This window comes from Natator depressus, chromosome 6, assembly GCF_965152275.1.
Source record: "Natator depressus isolate rNatDep1 chromosome 6, rNatDep2.hap1, whole genome shotgun sequence".
Taxonomy (NCBI): domain Eukaryota; kingdom Metazoa; phylum Chordata; order Testudines; family Cheloniidae; genus Natator; species Natator depressus.
In genome coordinates this window covers 120,202,884-120,225,388 of record NC_134239.1, presented here as the reverse complement: position 1 = coordinate 120,225,388, position 22,505 = coordinate 120,202,884, and the positions used below count along the sequence as shown (strand labels likewise).

Here is a 22,505-nt window from a genome sequence, read left to right as displayed (position 1 = left end):
AAACTGATACCTGTTCCTTTTCTGGCATGGCAGTGCAGCTTGTTCTAGCTGGGTTTTAGGCCAAGCCTCCAAACCACGGGTCCCAGTGCTTTTTGAGGTAGTAAAAACTCTAACTTCTCTGCAGCCTCAATTTCAGATGTTAGGATCAAATTTCTGTATCCAAAGGTAATTTCCAGGTACCCAAATAACTTAGCCTGTCCAGTGGATGCTTAATACAGATCTGGAGTGGCTCATGACTATGAGAGCTTACTTCAGGGCAGACTGTCAAAACCAGGGCAGACACCCCAAACTGGTGGTGTGTTCTATAATTAGTTTCACAAGCCCAGAAACAAATGTGAACTCCTGGATCACTATAATGGAGTCACATACAGTCCATTAGGCCCTCCAGTCGATGATAAATGGTCACTTATGCCAAAGACCACAAAATATTCAGGTTGCTCCCAGTCCCAAGAGTCGCTTACTCCAGATCAATTTGTACCTTAGATCTCGCACTGAAGAAAGACCATGATTGTAGCCAATCCTATAGTAAATTGACTAAAGATTTATTAATGAGGAAAAAGAAATGAGTTAAAGCAAGCAAGGATATACACACAAGTGAGTTAACATCTGTGTTTCCTAAAGATGACAGAGATGTAGTGATCTGTCCATTCAAAATGTCTTTCAGGGTGGACTCAGTGGTAACCCTTGGGGATCTCTGCCTTAGTTTAGTGTCTCTGGCCTTGTGAGAGTTTAAACAGCAAAGAGATTAAAATTTTTCTTGCTGTTTTATCTGTTACATTTAGCCTTCCAGTCCATGAGATGAGCTCCTTTATAAGTAGCATTTCCAAGGTCTGATAAGGCCATTAACCAATCCTTTGTATTGTGATGTTCCTTAATGGCCTGTTTAAACTTGAGAGGCATCCTGAATGGCTGGGGGGAGGGGAGATGATTCCTGTGCCAGGGTTCACAAGTTCAGAGCAAATATTTTTGAAGTTACAAAGCAAAAGTTACAAATTTCCTTATAGCATGGAAAGCAGACATTACAAATGAGATTAATGCATGCAACAACTTGCTTACACTCATGTCGTAGAGTCTAAACACAGAATACATTCTTATAAGACTAATACCTATTTTAAACAAAACTAACATACAGGTGAGCTGGTTTGTTTCCAGCTATAGTTTGTCAGTTCTCAGCTAACACCTGCGGCCTTAACTAGAGCTGGCACTTGTTTTACCAGTGTCACACCAAGAGGCAAAGGTTTTCTGTTAATCTTTCCCCTCTCTTCTCTACAGGATTTAAAAAGAGGTCTAGGTCAACTGAACCAAATGTCATAAGTTCAGCACGATAAGCTTTTTAGGGGGTTGTTTTGTAGAGTACACTTAAGGCCTTAACTTCATGTTTCATATGATACTAGTAAAGTAGATCAGATTGTCTCCAGAACAGCAAGGGTTTAAATGTTTGTCTGATTGTTTTTGTTATTGCTACTCCTTGTAGTAGGCTCACAATTTCAAGGTCCTGTTGGGGCTCATTCAGCCAATATATGTCTAAAATTGTTGCCAACCTCTGTGCAGATAGTACGATGACGTGCACCAGTATAACAACCCAGGTATATTTATTTTCTGTTCAGATTAGCAAAGCTACCACAGAGAATACTCAGCATGCTTTCTGAGTGCACTATTGCTTGCTCTCTGTCTTGTGACATGAATCTGATTTTGACCATTGGTGTTACAGAACCTGTTTCCATGTTGTGATCACCCAATCTTTCTCACACCTTTGTTTTTTTTAGGATGTCTCTCTAGTTTCTGTTCCAGATATTTTATCAGTTGCTTACATAAAATTATATCTGCAAAATATATTTTGGTGGTAATTGAAGTCTCATCTCTTTGCTGTCTTGAATGAAGCTAGTCTCTCTTTTGTAAAGATTTTCTGGGAATGGCAATCCACAATAATTCTTTTTTGGAAAAAAAGACTTACCTGTCTTTAAATACTCATCTGCTCACTCTCCCCCACCAAATTGGGAGTATGTTTTTCATACTCTTTTGCTTTTCAAAAAAGGAACATATGAGGCAATAGGGGCTGCTATACCATCTCATGAGAGTAAGTGCATGGCACCTGCTTGTGAGGCATGTTAATGGTGCTAGGGTATAGAACTATGGGAGCTTTCAACAACGATGTACTAGAAGCATAGATGTGGGAAAGTAATATGAATACATCCAATATCTTCAGAGATCAAGAATTGTAGGTAAGTAGTATTCTTATTTTCCCAGTGCTTTTTAAAGCCTCCCTCAGAACAGGTCACTACATTCTCAGGAACTAACTCATCACAGTTTGAGAAACATTGACCTAACATAGCTCTTTCTTCTTTGTGTTTCAGAAATGTACTGGAGGAGATTCGTATCAGAAAGACGGTAGATGAGTGGATTAAAGCAATCAGTGTGGAAATTCAGGTATGGCTGGAAGAAAATGTATGAGTTAAAGTTTCTTGCATTGTAAGACACACTTGTGGTTTTTTAAAATGTAGACTTTTAAGAAATATTGTTCACTCTCAATATGAAAACGTCAGGAGACTATTAGGCCAATTTGTAGCTTAACAACAAAATATTCACACCTATTTTAAAACTTGTTTAGCTTATTGAAAATCACTACATCACAGTTACTGTTTAACATGAAAAACAAACCATTTGTCAGAACTTCAAAGTTGTCCCCAGCCTCTCCTGATAGACTGGAAGATAAAATCTTGTTTGACTATGTTTCCATTTTATCTTTAGGCAGAAATGGCAAAAAGTGATTATGAACAAACACAATATAATCAAAAAGATCCAAAGACTCCATGGATCAAGAGAATACAGAATACCAGGGATATGAAGACCAACAAAGAAATTAAAGCAAAAACTCAAAAAACCCAAGGATCCTTAACAAAGAAGTATTTATCTGCTGCTAAGCCTTCTCAGAAGCAGTCAGAGGATAATTTTAGAAGGCAGAGCTTGAGAAGTTATTCAGTTTCTGAAACTTTGCTGAAGAAAGAAGGAAGGGCAGAGGTAAAGGGTTTTGTTTATTATTTGGAGTTCCTTCTGGTAACGATGGCTCTCCTTCAGTTTCCAGGAGAGAACTGATTTGGAACTGTCAGTGTCCTGCTTTATGATTGACAGTAATTAAAATGTTCACATGTAAGGCAAATATTCCTCTACACACAGTGCTAGTTGGGTAGTATCTGGAATACTGCACATTTAATTCTGGACAATTATGCTATAAGGCACAGGATTTGTAGGGTTTGTTTAAAGGGTACATTAGATGTTTGAGTGTACATTACTTCATATATAATTAATATTACCATAAATGCAAATTTAAAATAAAATGGCTCACTCCTTTGGGTTTCCATTGTGAGGACTGGCTTTATTTTTATGCTTGTAGAGTACATAGCTAATTGGCACTTAATAAATAATATGTAACAGGGTATAACAAGGTAAAGTTGATTGTATACTTGATACTGATTGATGCAAAAGTTCTTATGCATAATGACAACTAATTTATCAAATTACATAGGAAGTGTCAGGGTTCCTTCCCCACTCTGAACTCTAGGGTACAGATGTGGGGACCCGCATGAAAGACCCCCTAAGCTTATTCTTACCAGCTTAGGTTAAAAACTTCCCCAAGGTACAAACTTTGCCTTGGCCTTGGACAGTATGCTGCCACCACCAAGTGTTTTAAACAAAGAACAAGGAAAGAGGCCACTTGGAGACATCTTTCCCCAAAATATCCCCCCAAGCCCTACACCCCCTTTCCTGGGGAAGGCTTGATAATAATCCTCACCAATTGGTACAGGTGAACACAGACCCAAACCCTTGGATCTTAAGAACAATGAAAAATCAATCAGGTTCTTAAAAGAAGAATTTTAATTAAAGAAAAGGTAAAAGAATCACTTCTGTAAAATCAGGATGGAAAATATTTTACAGGGTATTCAGATTCAAAACACAGAGGCTCCCCCTTCGGGCAAAACCTTAAAGTTACAGAGAACAGGAATAAACCTCCCTCTTAACACAGGGAAAATTCACATAAAACAAAAGATAAACTAATCCGCCTTGCCTGGTTTACCTATACTGGTTGCAATATTGGAGACTTGGATTAGGATGGTTTGGAGAAGATGGATTTCTGTCTGGCCTCTCTCAGTCCCAAGAGAGAACAAACATGTAAAGAAAGAGCACAAACAAAAGCCTTTCCCCCTCCAAGATTTGAAAGTATCTTGTTCCCTTATTGGTCCTTTGGGTCAGGTGCCAGCCAGGTTAGCTGAGCTTCTTAACCTATACAGGTAACAGGATGTTGCCTCTGGCCAGGAGGGATTTTATAGCACTGTATACAGAAAGGTGGTTACCCTTCCCTTTATATTTATGACAGGAAGTAAAAATAAATAACTAAATAAAAAGCCAAGATTTACAGTTCATCTAACACTGTTTCATTTCTGTATCTTATTTGTCCATAATACTTCACAAAATGTAAAACTGCTGGAAAAAAATGTGTAGTAATAATTACACATTTAGTTCTTCACATATGGAGAATTTAGAAATTACTTTTCTTTTGTGCAGGGACCTCTGAAAGCAAGTGCAGTGGAGCAGAATGAAGAGTATCTGTCCCAGGTATATGGGAAACCAATTTACCAGGGCCACCGCAGCAAGCTTAAAAAAGCACCATATCTCAGGTTCAACTCTCCATCTCCCAAATCCAAACCTCAAAGACCAAAAGTTATAGAGTGTGTTAAGGGTAAGTAATCCTTTGATATAAATGTTTAAATTATAAACAGGTGTGTCTGTCGTCACTTCCCATTAGGTGCTTTCTTTCAGGTTTTTCTTTTCAAATTCCTTATAGCAGATTCAGTTGCTTGTTTACAGCAGGCACACTCTTCAAGTTAAGCTTTAGTGGGTTGTGATGACCATTCTTTTTCCCCTCATTATTTGAGAGCCAACCTTTCTGAAATTCATCCCCAGTACATGTTGTAAAATGAATAAGTTATGTTATTACTGGCATAGCTGTGATATTCATACTTGTAATGGAAATTCATCTTCAGCCTTCTGCTTATAGTCTCTCTTCTTAACATGCACGTAATACTCTGAAAGTATTTTTTTTGTTACTGTATCAAACTTTAGATCCCATCTCTTTCAAAACTCTCATTTTTTATGACAGATTAGCAATCCATGATCAATTCAATATATGCTTTCACTGTGTTTTAAGAAATATATAGTTGAATTATTACACTTGTCATATCTCCATAGTTAGAGTTGCATTAAAAATGGGGTTTACAATTCTGTTTTTCTATACATGTAGGTGGCCTTTAAGTGTGAAATCATGGAACTAGAAGGGACCTCAAGAGGTCATCTAGTCCAGTCCCCTGCACTCATGGCAGGACTAAGTATTATCTAGACCATCCCTGTCTAACCTGCTCTTAAAAATATCCCATGATGGAGAGTCCACAACCTCCCTAGGCAATTTATTCCAGTGCTTAACCACCCTGACAGTTAGGAAGTTTTTCCTAATGTCCAACCTAAACCTCCCTTGCTACAATTTAAGCCCATTGCTTCTTGTCCTGTCCTCTGAGGTTAAGAAAAACAATTTTCTTCCTCCTCCTTGTAACAACCTTTTATGTACTTGAAAACTGTTGTGTCCCCTCTGTCTTCTCTTTTCCAGACTAAACAAACCCAATTTCCTCAATCCTCCCTCATAGGTCATGTTTTCTAAAAAAATAGTTTTTGTCGCTCTTCTCTGGACTCTCTCCAATTTGTCCACATCCTTCCTGAAATGTGGTGCCCAGGTCTGGACACAACACTCCAGATGAGGCCTAACAGCGCAGAGTAGAGCAGAAGAATTACTTCTCGTGTCTTGCTTACAGCACTTCTGCTAATACATCCTAGAATGATGTTCGTGTTGCACTGTTGACTCATATTTAGCTTGTGATCCACTATGACCCCCAGATCCCTTTCTGCAGTACTCCTTCCTAGGCTGTCCTTTCTCATTTTGTATGTGTACAACTGATTGTTCCTTCTTAAGTGGAGTACTTTGCATTTGTGCTTCTTGAATTTCATCCTATTTACTTCAGACCATTTCTCCAGTTTGTCCAAATCATTTTGAAATTTAATCCTATCCTCCAAAGCCCTTGCAACCCCTCCCAGCTTGGTACTGTCCACAAACTTTATAAGTGTACTCTCTATGCCATTATCTAAATCATTGATGAAGATATTGAACAGAACCAGATCCAGAACTGATCCCTGCGGGACCCCACTCGTTATTCCCTTCCAGCATGACTATGAACCACTGATAACTACTCTCTGGGAATGGTTTTCCAACCAATTATGCACCTACCTTATAGTACAGGGGTGGCCAACCTGTGGCTCCGGAGCCACATGCAGCTCTTCAGAAGTTAACATGTGGCTTCTTGTATAGGCACCGACTCCGGGGCTGGCGCTTTAGGCACCAGCTTTCCAGTGTGCCATGGGGTGCTCACTGCTCAACCCCTGGCTCTGCCAAGGGCCCTGCCCCCACTCTACCCCTTCCCGCCCCCTCTCCTGAGCCTGCAGTGCTCTTGCTCCTTCCCCCTCTCTCCCCCGGGCCTCCTGCATGCCACGAAACAGCTGATCAGGAGGTGCGGGGAGGTGCTGATCGGTGGGACCGCCGGTGGGTGGGAGGCGCTGGGAGCAGGGCGGGGGAGCTGATGGGGGGCTGCTGACGTATTACTGTGGCTCTTTGGCAATGTACATTGTTAAATTCTGGCTCCTTCTCAGACTCAGGTTGGCCACCCCTGTTATAGTAGCTCAATTTAGGTTGCATTTCCCTAGTTTGTTTATGAGAAGGTCATGCGAGACAGTGTCAAAAGCTTTACTAAAGTCATGATATACCAAGTTTACCGCTTCCCTCCATCTACAAGACTTGTTACCCTGTCAAAGAAAGCTATCAGGTTGGTTTGACGCAATTTGTTTTTGACAAATCCATGCTGACTTATCACTTATCTTACCCATACTGACTTATCACCTTATTATCTTCTAGATGTTTGGAAATTGATTGCTTAATTATTTGCTCCGTTATCTTTCTGGGTACAGAAGTTAAGCTGACTGGTCTATAATTCTCCTGGTTGTCCCTTTCCCCTTTTTATAGATTGGCACGCTATTTGCCCTTTTCCAGTCTTCTGTTATCTCTCCTGTCTTCCATGACTTTTCAAAGATAATCACTAATGGCTCAGATATCTCCTCAGTCAGCTCCTTGAGTATTCTAGGATGCATTTCAACAGGCCCTGGTGACTTGAAGACATCTAATTTGTCCAAGTAATTTTTAACTGTTTTTTCCCTATTTTAGCCTCTTCTGATCCTACCTTATTTTCACTGCCATTCACTGTGTTAGACATCCAATCACCACCAACCTTCTTGGTGAAAACCGAAACAAAGACATCATTAAAGCACCTCTGCCATTTCCACATTTTCTGTTGTTATTCCCCCCGCCCCATTGAGTAACAGGCCTACCCTGTCCTTGGTCTTCCTCTTGCTTCTAATGTATTTGTAGAATGTTTTCTTGTTACCCTTTATGTCTTTAGCTAGTTTGATCTCTCACATAGTGTTAGTTCTTATGCCATTTGAAATGTCTGTGTGGTTTGTATGTGTTATCTTTTCATTTCTACATTAAAATGTTTGAAGTTGTTGCTGAAATTTGTCTGTGGTAGTCAAACTTTTTTAATCAGCCGGTTACTTTTAAAAAACATTGTCTCATTTCACATAAACTTTCAGAGAGGTGAATCCTGAGCAGATCTGGTATGAGGACTAACTTTTAGGATTATGGGTAGGATTAACTTTTGCCGTTATTCTTCATAACTTAAAGTTTTCCATTAGCAAAACCTGGGGACTGTTCTCCCTCAAAGAAACTCATAAAGAATTGCCCTCTATCAAAATGCTATTTCCCATTGTTCTTAATACAACTGAAGCTATTGGAGACCTCTGTTTTTGTATAGTCTGTGCAGGAGGAAGTTTAGCAGATATGGCCATCCCCCTGAATCATTCCCAGTGAAAGTGACACTAAGTTGCCCTTTAAGGTGTGAGGAGGCAGAGGGGTCACTGGGAGGATCCAGAAACTATGGGAATCTGAGAAGCAGGAAGGAAACCTAGGAGAGTTGGAAGGGAATGTGGTGTGCAGAAGGGGGAAAATGAGGACATGTGTAGCGGACATGTAGGGGAATATAGGAGGAAGCCAGAGAAATAGGAGAGGAAGCGGGGAAGAATATGAAGAGTAGGAAAGGGAGAGCAAACATAAGGAGGAGTATAGAAGACAAGACACGATGGGAGACTGTGGAGGGAGAATGTGAGTTACCAAATGATTACATTAACTTCTCTCAATGTAAATGTGTGGATATTCAATGTGCTGAAAATAGTGTGCAAAAGGGAAGGCTGATTTGGAGTCTGGTGTGATTGGAAGGAGTAGTTGGTTAGGGTGCTGGGAGGCAGTTAAAGGCTAGAGTGTGTGGTTTGTGGCAAACATGATTGAGGTAGGGATAAAGTGTGTATCTGGGGGTGGAAGAGTAGAGAGTACATATGATTAATTGTTTTAACATTTAATTTATTTGCTTATGTGACTTGTTGTCAAGGTGGGTTTTATAGAAACGATATCTGTTTAGTAACAGAGCTTTTTGTGTATTAACTACAGTGAGTGTTGTCAATATGCCATACGCTGTATAAACAGAGATTGACTGGATGAAGATGGGTAATTCTGACACTGTTTTTTAAAGCAAAAACAGATCAGTTTAGGCAATAAGTCAGACTGTGCTTTAAATGTCACATGGTAATTATGATTAACAATTTAGTGGATATCAAAGAGTAGTAATGACTTGTTGTGACAGGGTCCCCGGGGTGCAACCTGGACTGTGGAACTGCTCAGCCCTCTGTCCCACCAACCTGGTATAATAAAACTATAGTAAAATAATATAGTTATCCTGTAGTTGGAACTCTGTGCAAGTTACATTGATCTCTCTGTATCTGGTTAATAAATAAAGACAGACATGTTTATTTTCTCTTTAGGGGAAAAAAGGGGAAGAAGATGGGAATATACGGTGTCATTTCATGAGAATTTACTGTAAATAGAGCTTTCCAACCGAGGTTTTAGCCTGAGGTAGGATGGTACTTGACTGGTACTTAAAATACCTAATTTTATTACCCGTCTTTGCCACAGACTTCTTGGGTTGACCTTGGGCAAGTTGCTTAAATCCTCTGTGCTTCAGTTCCTTGTTAGTAAAATGGGTGAAATAATACTTTCCAATAGATATTGGGAATAATTTGTTCATGTTTTTCTGAGGTGCTGATATACTACATTGATTGAGACTGTATAGTGGTGTAGACTAGAAAAGTGTAGACTGTTATCAGGTGACCCTTTAACTTTCTCTTTGTTAAGCTAAATAGATTGAGCTCTTTGAGTCTATCACTATAAGGTATGTTTTCTAATCACTTTAATCGTTCTTGTGGCTGTTCTCTGACCACTGTCCAATTTATCAACATCCTTTTTGATTTCCGATCCTGGAGATTGATTGCATACCATGTTACATAGACCACAGAACCATTGAAAGTAGTTAGCCTCATGGTTGATTGTCAAGAAAATCTAATTTTATTAAAGTGACTCTTCTTCACTAATAGCATATATCAGTTGTGTTAAATTTAGTGTTGCAATAAGGATGCTGCTAGTTAAGGCTGAAATGGGCATTTTGAGATGCTCTTTTCAGTCATTTATAACTTGCTCAACAGTTTTCCTTTGCAACTAAACTTCCATGAATAATGCTTGATATCAGTGCAAGAATTCTCCTAGGAAGTTGGGGGGTGGAGAAATCCATCTATTCTTGGGTAATCTGAGTGCGTGAAGGTGGTTTTTTTCTTTTGTTTTGTTTTTTAAAGAATTTTTTTGTGCTTGGATAATTGTAACTCAGAAAGAACTTAAGTTTTAAGTGCATCATGTTTTACATGTACGTTTCACCAAAAATCCAGTTTCTGCTAAATTTGAGTGATTTTTTTTTTCTTTTCAAGAGAAAGGAATAGTTAAAAGTACATGAAAATCTAGTTCAGAGAATGTACCAAGAAATTCAGATTGCTCTGTTTGCTGCTCAGTCCTAATTGTTATTTACCTCTCTGCCAGTCTTTGTGTCATTGCAAATATTTATCATCAGTGATTTTATATGCTCTTCTGGATCATCTATGAAAATGTTTAATAGGGTTGGGCCTGCTACCTATTCTTGTGGAACCCACTAGGAAACTCCCCAATTTGAGGATGTTTCCTCATTGACAACTAATTTTTGAGATCTGTCAGTTAGCCACTTCTTAATCCATTTAATGTGTGGTTTATTGTTATTGTATAGTGCTACTTTTTTAATATTGGTGTGGATCTAGAGCATCTTCAGTTCGTTAATTATCCTGGATTCACACTAGTATAATTGAGAGCAGAATTTCTCCCTTAAATCATAAAGAGTATACATATCGGTAACATTTTAGATTATTGTTTAGTGTGGTCAGGCTAGTGTTGCTATGTGAGAACATAAGAATGGCCATACTGGGGCAGACCAATGGTTTGTCTCGCCCCACTATCGTGCCGTCCGAGAGTGGCCAGAGCCAAGTGCATCAGAGGGAATGAAGAGAACAGGGCAATTATTGTGTGATCCATCCCCTGTTGTCCAGTCCCAGCTTCTGGCAGAACCTTATCTGTGTTTAAATTCTCAAGTTTAATGTGGAATAACATACACTTTTTGCACAGAATGTATATTGCATAGGACATTTTATGCATGTGCAGCAAAAAATACAGTACTCAATATATGTTCCACTCGATGCTTAGATGTTGTTAAATAGGGTTAGTTTTGTGAATACATTTTCAAAGCTGGATTGACAAATCAGTTTTCCCGTGTTGATGTTGTGTCTATATTTATGAGTGGAAAGTTTTCACAGTTTGTCCTGCTGCAGTGGTTGAAAAAGCTCAGGGTGGACAGTTAAGAAGCAAGACACAAACCCCAAATTGATGGTGAGCTCTATACTTAGATTTCATCAATCAAGTATCTAGTGTAAATGCCTCAGACACTATAACATTCTTAACATTGAGTCAGAGAGAGTCCCCTTGGGTACTCCAGTCTATCTTGTCACCTAGGCAAGGTGACCTTTGTGATAGATGTTCCCTTGCACCAAAAGTCACAATAATAATTAGGGTACACCAAATCCCAAAGGACCAGTCACTTTACCCCAGGTCAGTTGCACCTTAACTCTCACACCAAAGACAACATATGTAGCCAATCCTATAGTAAACTATCAAAAGATTTATTAACTAGGAAAAGGAAATAAGAAAGTTATTTAGAAGGTTAAAGTAGGTAAACATATATGCAAACAAATGAGTCACTCTTAATTTTGAAAAGGTAATAGAAGCTTCTATAATAAACAAGCGCTATATGTCTTTTAGGGTTAATCCATGCCAAGCACTGGCGATCTTTTGCTTATGCTTAGTAATCCTTGCTTCTCAGGGACCAAGCCGCATAAAAGATACAGGATGTGTCTACACATACAGTGCTGCAATGGAGAGCTTCTCTTGTCAATGTAGGTACTCCATCTCCCCGGGTAGTTATGTAGATGGAATAAGCCTTCCCATTGACTTAGCACTGTCTACACTGGGTGTTAAATCGGTATAACTATGTTGCTCAGCGGAGTGGATTTTCCATACCCCTGAGCGACGTAGTTACACTGACATAAGTTGGTAGTGTAGACCAAGCCACAGTTCCTCCTTGTGGAGACTTTTTATTCCTTTTCCCCTTCTGCTTCGAGTTGTAAATTCAGATGTTAGGAAGAATTCAGTTGCGCATCTCCTTTGCATGGAGGCCAGGAAAGCAATTCTGATGTTCCACAATGTTTAGTTTGGTGTTGATGGGTTTTCTTTTGTTGGGCAAAATATAAGACCTGTTGGGAACTAGTATTTTACACTTGTTAATGCTTCTCTCCTATCTGATGATTTACAGTCGAAGAAAAGCACTTAAATATTACCTTATAACATAGCATACAGGTATTATAAGTGAGATTAATACATGCAGCAACTTAAATGCCTTTCATAAAGTCTAAACACTAAACACATTTTTGTAACTCGCATAACTATTTTAACCATATTAACACAGAGATGAGCCACACTGGTTACCGCTATATATTTGTTAGTGTTCAGTGAGGCCTAGGGGCATTGGCATGTGCTGCCAGGGTCAGTTTGTAGTTCATTGGATAATAAAGCCAGCAATATATAGTATACACCTGTTGTTTCTTTTTCTAATTGGTCTTAAGCATTTTATGTTGTGATTTATTTTCAGTCAATGTCAGAGGTAGTTTCTACTTAAGTTTTTTTGTTACATGTTATTTAAATGGAAGGAGAGCTGCTTTCTTTAACTAAATACAGGGTTGTATATAGAATTTCCCTTATTCCTTACGGTGTTTCACATACAACCCTATATTTACTTTTCTCTCTTTCATAAATCCTTGAAGGTCAACCTACTCTGTTTCGATAGCAGTTTCAGTTATCTGATCACTTGGTTTGAGTGCTGTGCAAAATAAAAACAGAAGAAAATTCATTGGCAGGGAGGGGTGCCATAAAACAGGTATTTTTGGTGGAGGAAGTTGTGAGTTTGGTGTATCTTTACAGAATTTCTTTCTGCTGTCAGTATTGAGGAGTATAACGTATTCATCACTTCCAATATTTTTTATTTATTAGAACAATGGCTGGTCATACCGTCTCTGTTTTTAAAGCGGTTATACATAGTTATTACAATCAAACAATTTGTATTACATAAGCTTTATACTAGTATATGACATTGTGTGAATGCACGTGAGAGATGTATAATTTAGTTGATTCTCATTTCAGGTACTAAGGTAAGGTCAGCAAGAACACAAACCAACTCTTGCACACAGAAAGTAATAATCAGTCCTAAGAGGCAGCGGCCACTTTCTGCACCCCTTAAAGAAAGTCAGTATCTGTTCAGCCCCAGCAGAGAAATGCCTGATGTCTCCGGTCCACTTGAAGGCCATCTAATTCCTATGGCTATTCCATTAGGTAAGAACAACCAAAAACCTAATGAGTTGTATGGGCCAGATTCGTCCCTGCTGCTTCTGAGAGAAGCATCTCTTATCTCTCTGTATCAGTGATGGCTTCTGTGCCCATGGAGATTTACAGCTGCCCTTCCTTTGGGGACCCTGGTATGGGGGCGCAGTTTTAAATTCTGATGGGACTCAGTAGAAGCTTAACATGCAGATGCTGTGGTGGGAATCTGTGTATCCTCTGTTTCTTTTAGCCAGGCCCACTCCTAGCCAGCACCACTCACACCTTGTGCTGCCTGTTTGAGGACATCCTGGCAGAGGAGAGATTGCTGGCATTTTGCACTGCAGGAGCCTCCTTCCTGGTACTCTTCCCCTCACTGAGACTCTGCCTTTGGCTCTACAGGAGGAGACAGTGTTGATCAGAGAATGAATTCTGGGCCCTGGAATTTAGTCTGCATGACAGAGAGTAGATATAAATTGATCATTTCTGCCCAGCAGTTTCAATAGTATTGTCCCAAGTTGATTAGAGCATATTGATCATCACTGAGATAGTTTCCTCTTGAGAGTAGATATAGTCTGAGTACTGTTAGTATATAGACAGAGGTTAATATTAAGCTGACACCTAAAGATAATAAATATACAAAAAAGAGGGGCTGCAGTCAGAGCTCACAGGATGTTATGACCTGAATCATATCTTGACTAATTGGCCTACTAGTTCCAGATAGGAGGAGGCAGGGGGAGACTGTAGGTATCGATTTTATATAGCCCATATCCTGTAGATCAAAGAACAAAAATGTCTGTCCGTTACGATGACTCAAGCTTTTGAGTAGCACAGGTGACTGCAGTTATTGTTGTTTCATAACACTAGGTGGCACTGTAGTCAATTGAACTACTAGAAAACAATTGGGAAAATCCTCAGGCATCTAGGATTAAAAAAATTAATATGAAAAAATGCATAAAAATTTAAATGTAACTGATAAGGCACTAGATTTTGACCAGTGAGGAAGAAAATTAATCTGATTTTTATAAAATTCACAAAAACGTTCTGATTTAAATTAAGTTTAACTTTATTCTGTTTAATCAATAAATTCAAGATTTTTATGTTTCTTGACTAACTTTCTTTAGGTCAAACACAAATTAATGGCATCTCACCACAGTCTGCTGGAGTCATTATTGATAAACCACACCCTGTTACAGTGATCGCCTCTGTTCTTCCAGCTCCTCCAAAACCACAACCTAAGCTAAAGAAACCCAACATAGCAGTAATAGAGATGAGATCAGAAAAAAAGGACCCTCCTAAACTCACTGTGCAGGTATGAAGCAAGAACAACAACTGCTTTACTTATTAATATTTGCTAAAGATTGTTTGTATTCAAGGACAGGGCAGGCCCATTACTCAATGGGGGGGGAGGGGGGAGACAATAACAGAAAATGTGGGAATGCTGGAAGCGCTAAATGCCTTTTTTTGTTTCTGTTTTCACCAAAAAGGTCAGTAGGGATCTAACAACTAACACAGTGAATACCAGTGAAAATGAGGTAGGATCTGAGGCTAAAATAGGGGAAGAACAAGTTAAAAATTACTTAGACAAGTTAAAAAGAAGAGGAGTACTTGTGGCACCTTAGAGACTAACAAATTTATTTGAGCATAAGCTTTCATGAGCTACAGCTCACTTCATCGGATGTCTTCAAGTCATACATCCTAGAATACTCAAGGAGCTGACTGAGCAGATAGCTGAGCGATTAGCAATTATCTTCAAAAACTCATGGAAGACTGCAGAGATTCCAGAGCATGGGAAGAGAGCAAAGATAATGCCAATCTATAAAAAGGAGAATAAGGACAACCCGGGTAATTATGACCAGTGGGGGGAAAAAATCTAACTAGCTTCAAGACTGAGCTTGATAAGTTTATGGAGGGGATGGTATGATGAGACTGCCTACAGGATGGCTCGCAGCAAATATCTCCAAAGGCCAGTGATGGGACACTAGATGGGGAGGGTTCTGAGTTACTACAGAGAGTTCTTTCCCAAGTATCTGGCTGGTAGGTTTTGGCCATGTGCTCAGGGTCTAACTGAACGCCATATTTGGAGTTGGGAAGGAATTTTCCCCTGGTCAGATTGGCAGGGACCCCATTGGGTTTTCGCCTTCCTGTGCAGCGTGGGGCACGGGTCACTTGCAAGTTTAAACTAATGTAAATGCTGGATTCTCTGTAACTTGAAGTCTTTAAATCATGATTTGAGGACTTCAGTACTCAGCCAGATGTTAGGGGTCTATTATAGGAGTGGGTGGGTGAGGTTCTGTGGCCTGCAGCGTGAAGCGGGTCAGACTAGATGATCATAATGGTCCCTTCTGACCTTAAAGTCTATGAATCTGAGACCAGTCAGCTTAACTTCAGTAATCAAAAAGATAACGGAGCAAATAAGCAATCAGTTTGCAAACACCTAGAAGATAATAAGGTGATAAGTAACAGTCAACGTGGATTTGTCAAGAACAAATCGTGTCACACCAACCTAAAAGCTTTCTTTGACAGGGTAACAAGGCTTGTGGATAGGTGGGAAGCAGTTGATGTGATATATCTTGACTTTAGTAAGGGTTTTGATGCTATCTCACATCACCTTCTCATAAACAAACTAGGGAAATATAGCCTAAATGGTTCTACTGTCAGGTGGGTGCATAACTGGTTGGAAAACCATTCCCAGAGAGTACATATCAGTGGTTCACAGTCAAGCTGTGGAGTCCCACACGGATTGGTCCTGGGTCCGGTTTTGTTCAATATCTTCACAAATGATTTAGATAATGGCATAGAGAGTACACTTGTAAAGTTTGTGGAGGTACCAAGTTGGGAGGGGTTACCAGCGCATTAGAGTATAGGATTAAAATTCAAAATGATCTAGATAAACTGGAGAAATGGCCTAAAGTAAATAGGATGAAATTCAGTAAGGACAAAGTCAAAGTACTCCATTTAAGAAGCAACAATCACACACGTACAAAATGGGAAATGACTGCCTAGGAAGGAATCTGGGGGTTATAGTGGATCACAAGCTACATACGAGTGAACTGTGTAACACTGTTGCCAAAAAGCAAACATCATTCTGGGATGTATTAGCAGGAGTGTTGAAAAGCAAGACACAAGAAATAGTTCTTCCACTCTACTCTGCGCTGATAAGGCCTCAGTGGTGTATTGTGTTCAATTCTGGACGCCACGTTTCAGGAAAGACGTGGACAAATTGGAGAAAGTCCAGAGGAGCAAAAATGATTAAAGGTCTAGAAAACATGACCTATGAGGAAAGATTTTTAAAAATGGGTTTGTTTAGTCTGGGGAAGAATACACGGAGAGGGGACATGATAATAGTTTTCAAATACATAAAAGGTTGTTACGAGGAGGATAGGACAAGAAGCAATGGGCTTATATTGCAGTAAGGGAGGTTTAGGTTGAACGTTAGGAAAAATTTCCTAACTGTCAGGGTAGACCTGTCAGGGGGTCGTGAGGTTATTACATGGAGGGTCGCGAGTTGTCAGCCTCCACCCCAAACCCCACTTTGCCTCCAGCATTTATAATGGTGTTAAATATATAAAAAAGTGTTTTTAATTTATAAGGGGGGGTTGCACTGAGAGGCTTGCTATGTGAAAGGGGTCACCAGTGCAGAAGTTTGAGAACCACTGGTCTAGTTAATAATTAGTCTTGCCTTGAGTGCAGGGGACTGGACTAGAGGATCTATGATGGTCTTTTCCAGTCCTACACTTCTGTGATTCTATGTGAATGATTTGGTATTGGTGGATGCCTTTTCTCTTACTGTTAACACCGTATGGTATAGTGTAAACAAAAATCAGTCATCCTGTGCAAATTGTTTTGAATTTTTTTACAATTATTTTTATTATTTAACCAGAATAGAGTTGTTTGGAAAAAGAACATATCTGAAAGTATAATCCATGTGTTGAGGAGAAAACAGCCCTGTGATTTTTTTTAGAGGGAGACTTTCATGCTGGAGCAAACTTGAAAAGGAGAGTTTAATTTATTTAAAACAATAGCAATTTACTTGGCTGAATGCTTTGCCATTTAAAATCTTTGTTTAAATATGAGTTTCCTTGCAACACAGTTTCCCTTCAGACCAGTCAACCACTGAAGTCCTAATTCCATGTTTGTGATATGAGTCTGTTGTCATGGAAATGGAAAAGAATGTTTTATCAAAAATTCAGTATTTTGTTTTCATAGGAGAATCAAACTGAAGCAGAAGATATGCTGTCAGTATTCCCCTCTCTCCCCTCCCCCCTTTAAATATAACTACTTTTGAATAATAGAAGTCAGAAATTTAAAAAAAAAATCCCAGACAGAACATGTAGTCCATCCCTCTGCCAGTGCACTACTTTTCTCATCAACACACTTTTTTGGTAGTGCTTTGTTCAGTTTAGTTTTAAATGTTCCAAGTGATGAGGCTTTTGTCAAAGATTTAAACTAGTACTTACATTTCTTTTTGATGCATTTGTGTACCTGTTGAAAAATCTTTGTCACTGCAAAGAACATAACCACTCTAATTCTTCTTCTAACCGTTTTGTACAAAGATTGTACATCTATTACAATGTGTCTATTACAAAATTAATAGTTACTGCTTATTACTTAAAAGTACACTTAACAACACAGTTGTTTATAAGGCAACATAAATGACCCATTAATCAATCAATCACAGAATTCTGAATAATTGATGTGAATTGGGGTGGTGTATTTATTATGTAAAATTACCATACATGTGTTTGGCAATTAAAACATACAAGATGACAAGGTCCCAGGGTGTTAACAATCTATTATAGATAACAAAACTGAAGACCTCAAATGAAATGGAGAGCAGTAAAAGTAAGATAACAGAAAAAAAGGAGAAGGAAGTACTCTTGGGGGAATGTTCTTAGTTTGTTTATTGTGTTAAATCTGTCTTTAAAATCCAGTCCTGATCAGGTGGAGGCATGACAATGGGGAGCCATTCCATGTTCTTATGAAAAGTTTGAACAGAGGAAAATTTAATTAATACAGACTTAGACTTTGGACTTGTGGTGTTTTCCATTTTAGGTATTACCAAATGTAGATATTGACAGTCTTTCAAATGACAGCGTGAGTATAAACCAGGCTCCTACAAGCTCTGAAGCAGCACTTCCTCCTGTCAGCAGTCTGATTCAGGTATTGGTCTAAATGCCTAAGAATCGATGTTAGTTTGATAAGTAGATATTAATACATTAATGTTCAATTACTATCAAATGATCTAATGTAGTATTCCTTCTTTTTTAAAGAAAGTAGGCCCACTAGTAAACAGAAAAGAGAACTAAATTGCGACTTCTAAGATGGGTGGGTTTTTATTTATTTATTTTAAACAAAATCTTTAACAGGGTGTAGATCGTTAATTTCCTTCCATCCCTGAGTAAGGGATGGTGCGTAGCTGTGCCTACCCCAGGAACAGCATAGGGAAAGAATTGTGACTCTTTTGCGGCAGGGAGGAGGAAGTAATCTGCTGTTGGCCCAAACCAGGAGCACATTGCTTCTCCATCCATGCAGGCTCAGCTGTATTAGCTGGCACGTGGAAGAGAGAAGACTTCACCCACTCCTTTCGCCCTTTATGTCCATTCCCTGTCCACCTGCCTTGGGTGGGGAATAGTGGCGCTGTGGATCACTTCACCACCCTGCACACAGACCGACAATACAAGGTAGCTGTGCAAGGGAGTAAGGAGGTGCCTTGTGCTCCCTTACACAGCAACACAGGCAAGCCACTAACTACTCGGTGAGATGCTATGGCCTGTATTGTGCAGGTCAGACTAGATGATCATAATGGCCCCTTCTGGCCTTCAGATCTACGAATCATGATTTTACCCATATCACTTTTCAGGAGTTGTCATAGAGCATTTAGGAAATAATAAAGATTGTGTGTGACTTCCAGGCAGAAAACTATGTAAAGAATGTTAAGGTTGCAAACTGAAGCATATGATTACAAGATCATTTACTGTTTCTTGCACAGGACCTCTGCCTCATTCAGTGCACAGGCTGAGCTATGTGAACTGAATGAGGCAACTGTTCAATATATCTTTTTTCCTTAACTGTTCAGCATGTGTGTCTGCTTCATTCACTGCACACCAACCAGCCTCCTCACTGCATGAGGTGATGTTCCTGCAGACCCCTGCCTCATTCACTACACAACTCATTCATCATTCCGCTGAACTCTCATTCTGCCACTGAATGAGGCAGTGTTCTGCCCGTCCCCCATCACCCCCCTCCCCCAAAAAAGAGCTTGTGATCATGTAATTAAAAACTAGTTTGTAATGATTATGCACAAGGAAGTAGAGTTAAGGTTGCTTTGGGGAACCTTAATTTAGGTATTGAGTGATTCACTTTGCAGTCATTTGTCCCTCTCTTGTGTATTTTAAAAAAAAAAGTTTAATAGTTATAAACAATAATGTTGTCCTGAGATTCTGAAGCGGAGATATTCTATTAAATCCTACAGCCAAGTCCAAGGAGTGTTTGCATTCATTTTATTGAATTGCTTAATGGATACCATCCAGTCCTCTTCCTGGTCTATAGAGAAATCCCTCTAACTGTTCTGATAAAACATTTTTGTATGGTGGTTGTTTAAGATCTAATTAGTGTGCAACAAGATGGTCACTGTAGCTTGATCATATTCTCAGTATAAAGTTTTTCTACAGTTATACCTTTTAATTTCAGATGTGTATGTTTTTGTCTACCTTTTATAAGGGTCCAGAACAAACTCAGTATGAGGAGGAAGATATAAAGTTCCCAGGAACTAATTTTGTGGATGTTACTGATGTTATTCAGGTAATTACATCCCAAAGATGTCCTTGCCTTTGACTTTTATATTCAATTCTGTTCTGTTCCTCAATATGAAATAAAGCATTAAAAATTGTACTTTATACAAAATATGCATCTTGTTTAGTTTAGCTTTATCTGAGATTGAAAGGGGTAGTTTTAAATGGTTGGATGCCAAGTAATTTTGGTTTTAAATGACTAAAAACATTTGGTTGAGAGAAACAAGAAATGGTAGGCCCGCTCTTACTTACTGGTTTCAGAGTAGCAGCCTTGTTAGTCTGTATTCGCAAAAAGAAAAGGAGTACTTGTGGCACCTTAGAGACTAACAAATTTATTTGAGCATGAGCTTTCGTGAGCTACAGCTCACTTCATCGGATGCATTCAGTGGAAAATACAGTGGGGAGATTTATATACATAGAGAACGTGAAACAATGGGTGTTACCATACACACTGTAACCAGAGTGATCACTTAAGGTGAGCTATTACCAGCAGGAGAGCAGGGGAAAAAACCTTTTGTAGTGATAATCAAGGTGGGCCATTTCCAGCAGTTGACAAGAACGTCTGAGGAACAGTGGATGGGGGGAATAACCATGGGGAAATAGTTTACTTTGTGTAATGACCCATCCACTCCCAGTCTCTATTCAAGCCTAAGTTAATTGTATCCAGTTTGCAAATTAATTCCAGTTCAGCAGTCTTTCGTTGGAGTCTGTTTTTGAAGTTTTTTTGTTGAATAATTGCAACTGTTAGGTCTGTAATTGAGTTACCAAAGAGATTGAAGTGTTCTCCAACTGGTTTTTGAATGTTCTAATTCTTGATGTCTGATTTGTGTCCATTTATTCTTTTACGTAGAGACTGTCCAGTTTGCCCAATGTACATGGCAGAGGGGCATTGCTGGCACATGATGGCATATATCACATTGGTAGATGTGCAGGTGAACGAGCCTCTGATAGTGTGGCTGATGTGATTAGGCCCTGTGATGGTGTCCCCTGAATAGATATGTGGACACAGTTAGCAACAGGCTTTGTTGCAAGGATAGGTTCCTGGGTTAGTGGTTCTGTTGTGTGGTATGTGGTTGCTGGTGAGTATTTGCTTCAGGTTGGGGGGCTGTCTGTAGGCAAGGACTGGCCTGTCTCCCAAGATCTGTGAGAGTGATGGCTCGTCCTTCAGGATAGGTTGTAGATCCTTGATAATGCGTTGGAGAGGTTTTAGTTGGGGGCTGAAGGTGATGGCTAGTGGCGTTCTGTTATTTTCTTTGTTGGGCCTGTCCTGTAGTAGGTGATTTCTGGGTCCTCTTCTGGCTCTGACCATCTGTTTCTTCACTTCAGCAGGTGGGTATTGTAGTTATAAGAATGCTTGATAGAGATCTTGTAGGTGTCTGTCTCTGTCTGAGGGGTTGGAGCAAATGCAGTTGTATCGTAGAGCTTGGCTGTAGACAATGGATCATGTGGTGTGGTCTGGATGAAAACTGGAGGCATGTAGGTAGGAATAGCGGTCAGTAGGTTTCCGGTATAGGGTGGTGTTTATGTGACCATTGCTTATTAGCACCTTAGCATCCAGGAAGTGGATCTCTTGTGTGGACTGGTCCAGGCTGAGGTTGATGATGGGATAGAAATTGTTGAAATCATGGTGGAATTCGTCAAGGGCTTCTTTTCCATGGGTCCAGATGATGAAGATGTCATCAATGTAGCGCAAGTAGAGTAGGGGCATTAGGGGACGAGAGCTGAGGAAGCGTTGTTCTAAGTCAGCCATAAAAATGTTGGCATACTGTGGGGCCATGCAGGTACCCATAGCAGTGCCGCTGATTTGAAGGTGCACATTGTCCCCAAATGTGAAATAGTTATGGGTGAGGACAGAGTCACAAAGTTCAACCACCAGGTTTGCCGTGACATTATCGGGGATACTGTTCCTGACAGCTTGTAGTCCGTCTTTGTGTGGAATGTTTGTGTAGAGGGCTTCTACATCCATAGTGGCCAGGATGGTGTTTTCAGGAAGATCACTGATGGATTGTAGTTTCCTCAGGAAGTCAGTGGTGTCTCGAAGGTAGCTGGGAGTGCTGGTAGCGTAGGGCCTGAGGAGGCAGTCTACATAGCCAGACAATCCTGCCTGAGATGATGGGGCGTCCAGGATTTCCAGGTTTATGGATCTTGGGTAGCAGATAGAATACCCCTGGTCGGGGTTCCAGGGGTGTGTCTGTGCGGATTTGTTCTTGTGCTTTTTCAGGGAGTTTCTTGAGCAAATGCTGTAGTTTCTTTTGGTAACCCTCAGTGGGATCCGAGGGTAATGGCTTGTAGAAAGTGGTGTTGGAGAGCTGCCGAGGAGCCTCTTGTTCATATTCCGACCTATTCATGATGACGACAGCACGTTCTTTGTCAGCCTTTTTGATTATGATGTCAGAGTTGTTTCTGAGGCTGTGGATGGCATTGTGTTCTGCACGGCTGAGGTTATGGGGCAATTGATGCTGCTTTTCCACAATTTCAGCCTGTGCACGTCAGTGGAAGCACTCTATGTAGAAGTCGAGTCTGTTGTTTCGACCTTCAGGAGGAGTCCACCCAGAATCCTTCTTTTTGTAGTGTTGGTAGGAAGGTCTCTGTGAGTTAGTATGCTGTTCAGAGGTGTGTTGGAAATATTCCTTGAGTCGGAGACGTCGAAAATAGGATTCTAGGTCACCACAGAACTG

The 22,505-nt window shown here is 39.9% G+C and overlaps 1 protein-coding gene across 1 annotated transcript in view; it reads left to right on the top strand.

Moving 5' to 3' along the window:
• Positions 1-22,505, top strand: part of KIAA0586 (KIAA0586 ortholog) — a 139,628-nt gene that overhangs the window by 41,814 nt on the left and 75,309 nt on the right. Inside the window, exons 13-19 of the mRNA XM_074956428.1 lie at positions 2,355-2,427; positions 2,749-3,018; positions 4,561-4,735; positions 12,860-13,048; positions 14,158-14,345; positions 18,089-18,196; positions 19,757-19,837. Coding sequence (XP_074812529.1) covers positions 2,355-2,427; positions 2,749-3,018; positions 4,561-4,735; positions 12,860-13,048; positions 14,158-14,345; positions 18,089-18,196; positions 19,757-19,837 — 1,084 coding nt within the window. The remainder of the gene's footprint in view (positions 1-2,354; positions 2,428-2,748; positions 3,019-4,560; positions 4,736-12,859; positions 13,049-14,157; positions 14,346-18,088; positions 18,197-19,756; positions 19,838-22,505) is intronic.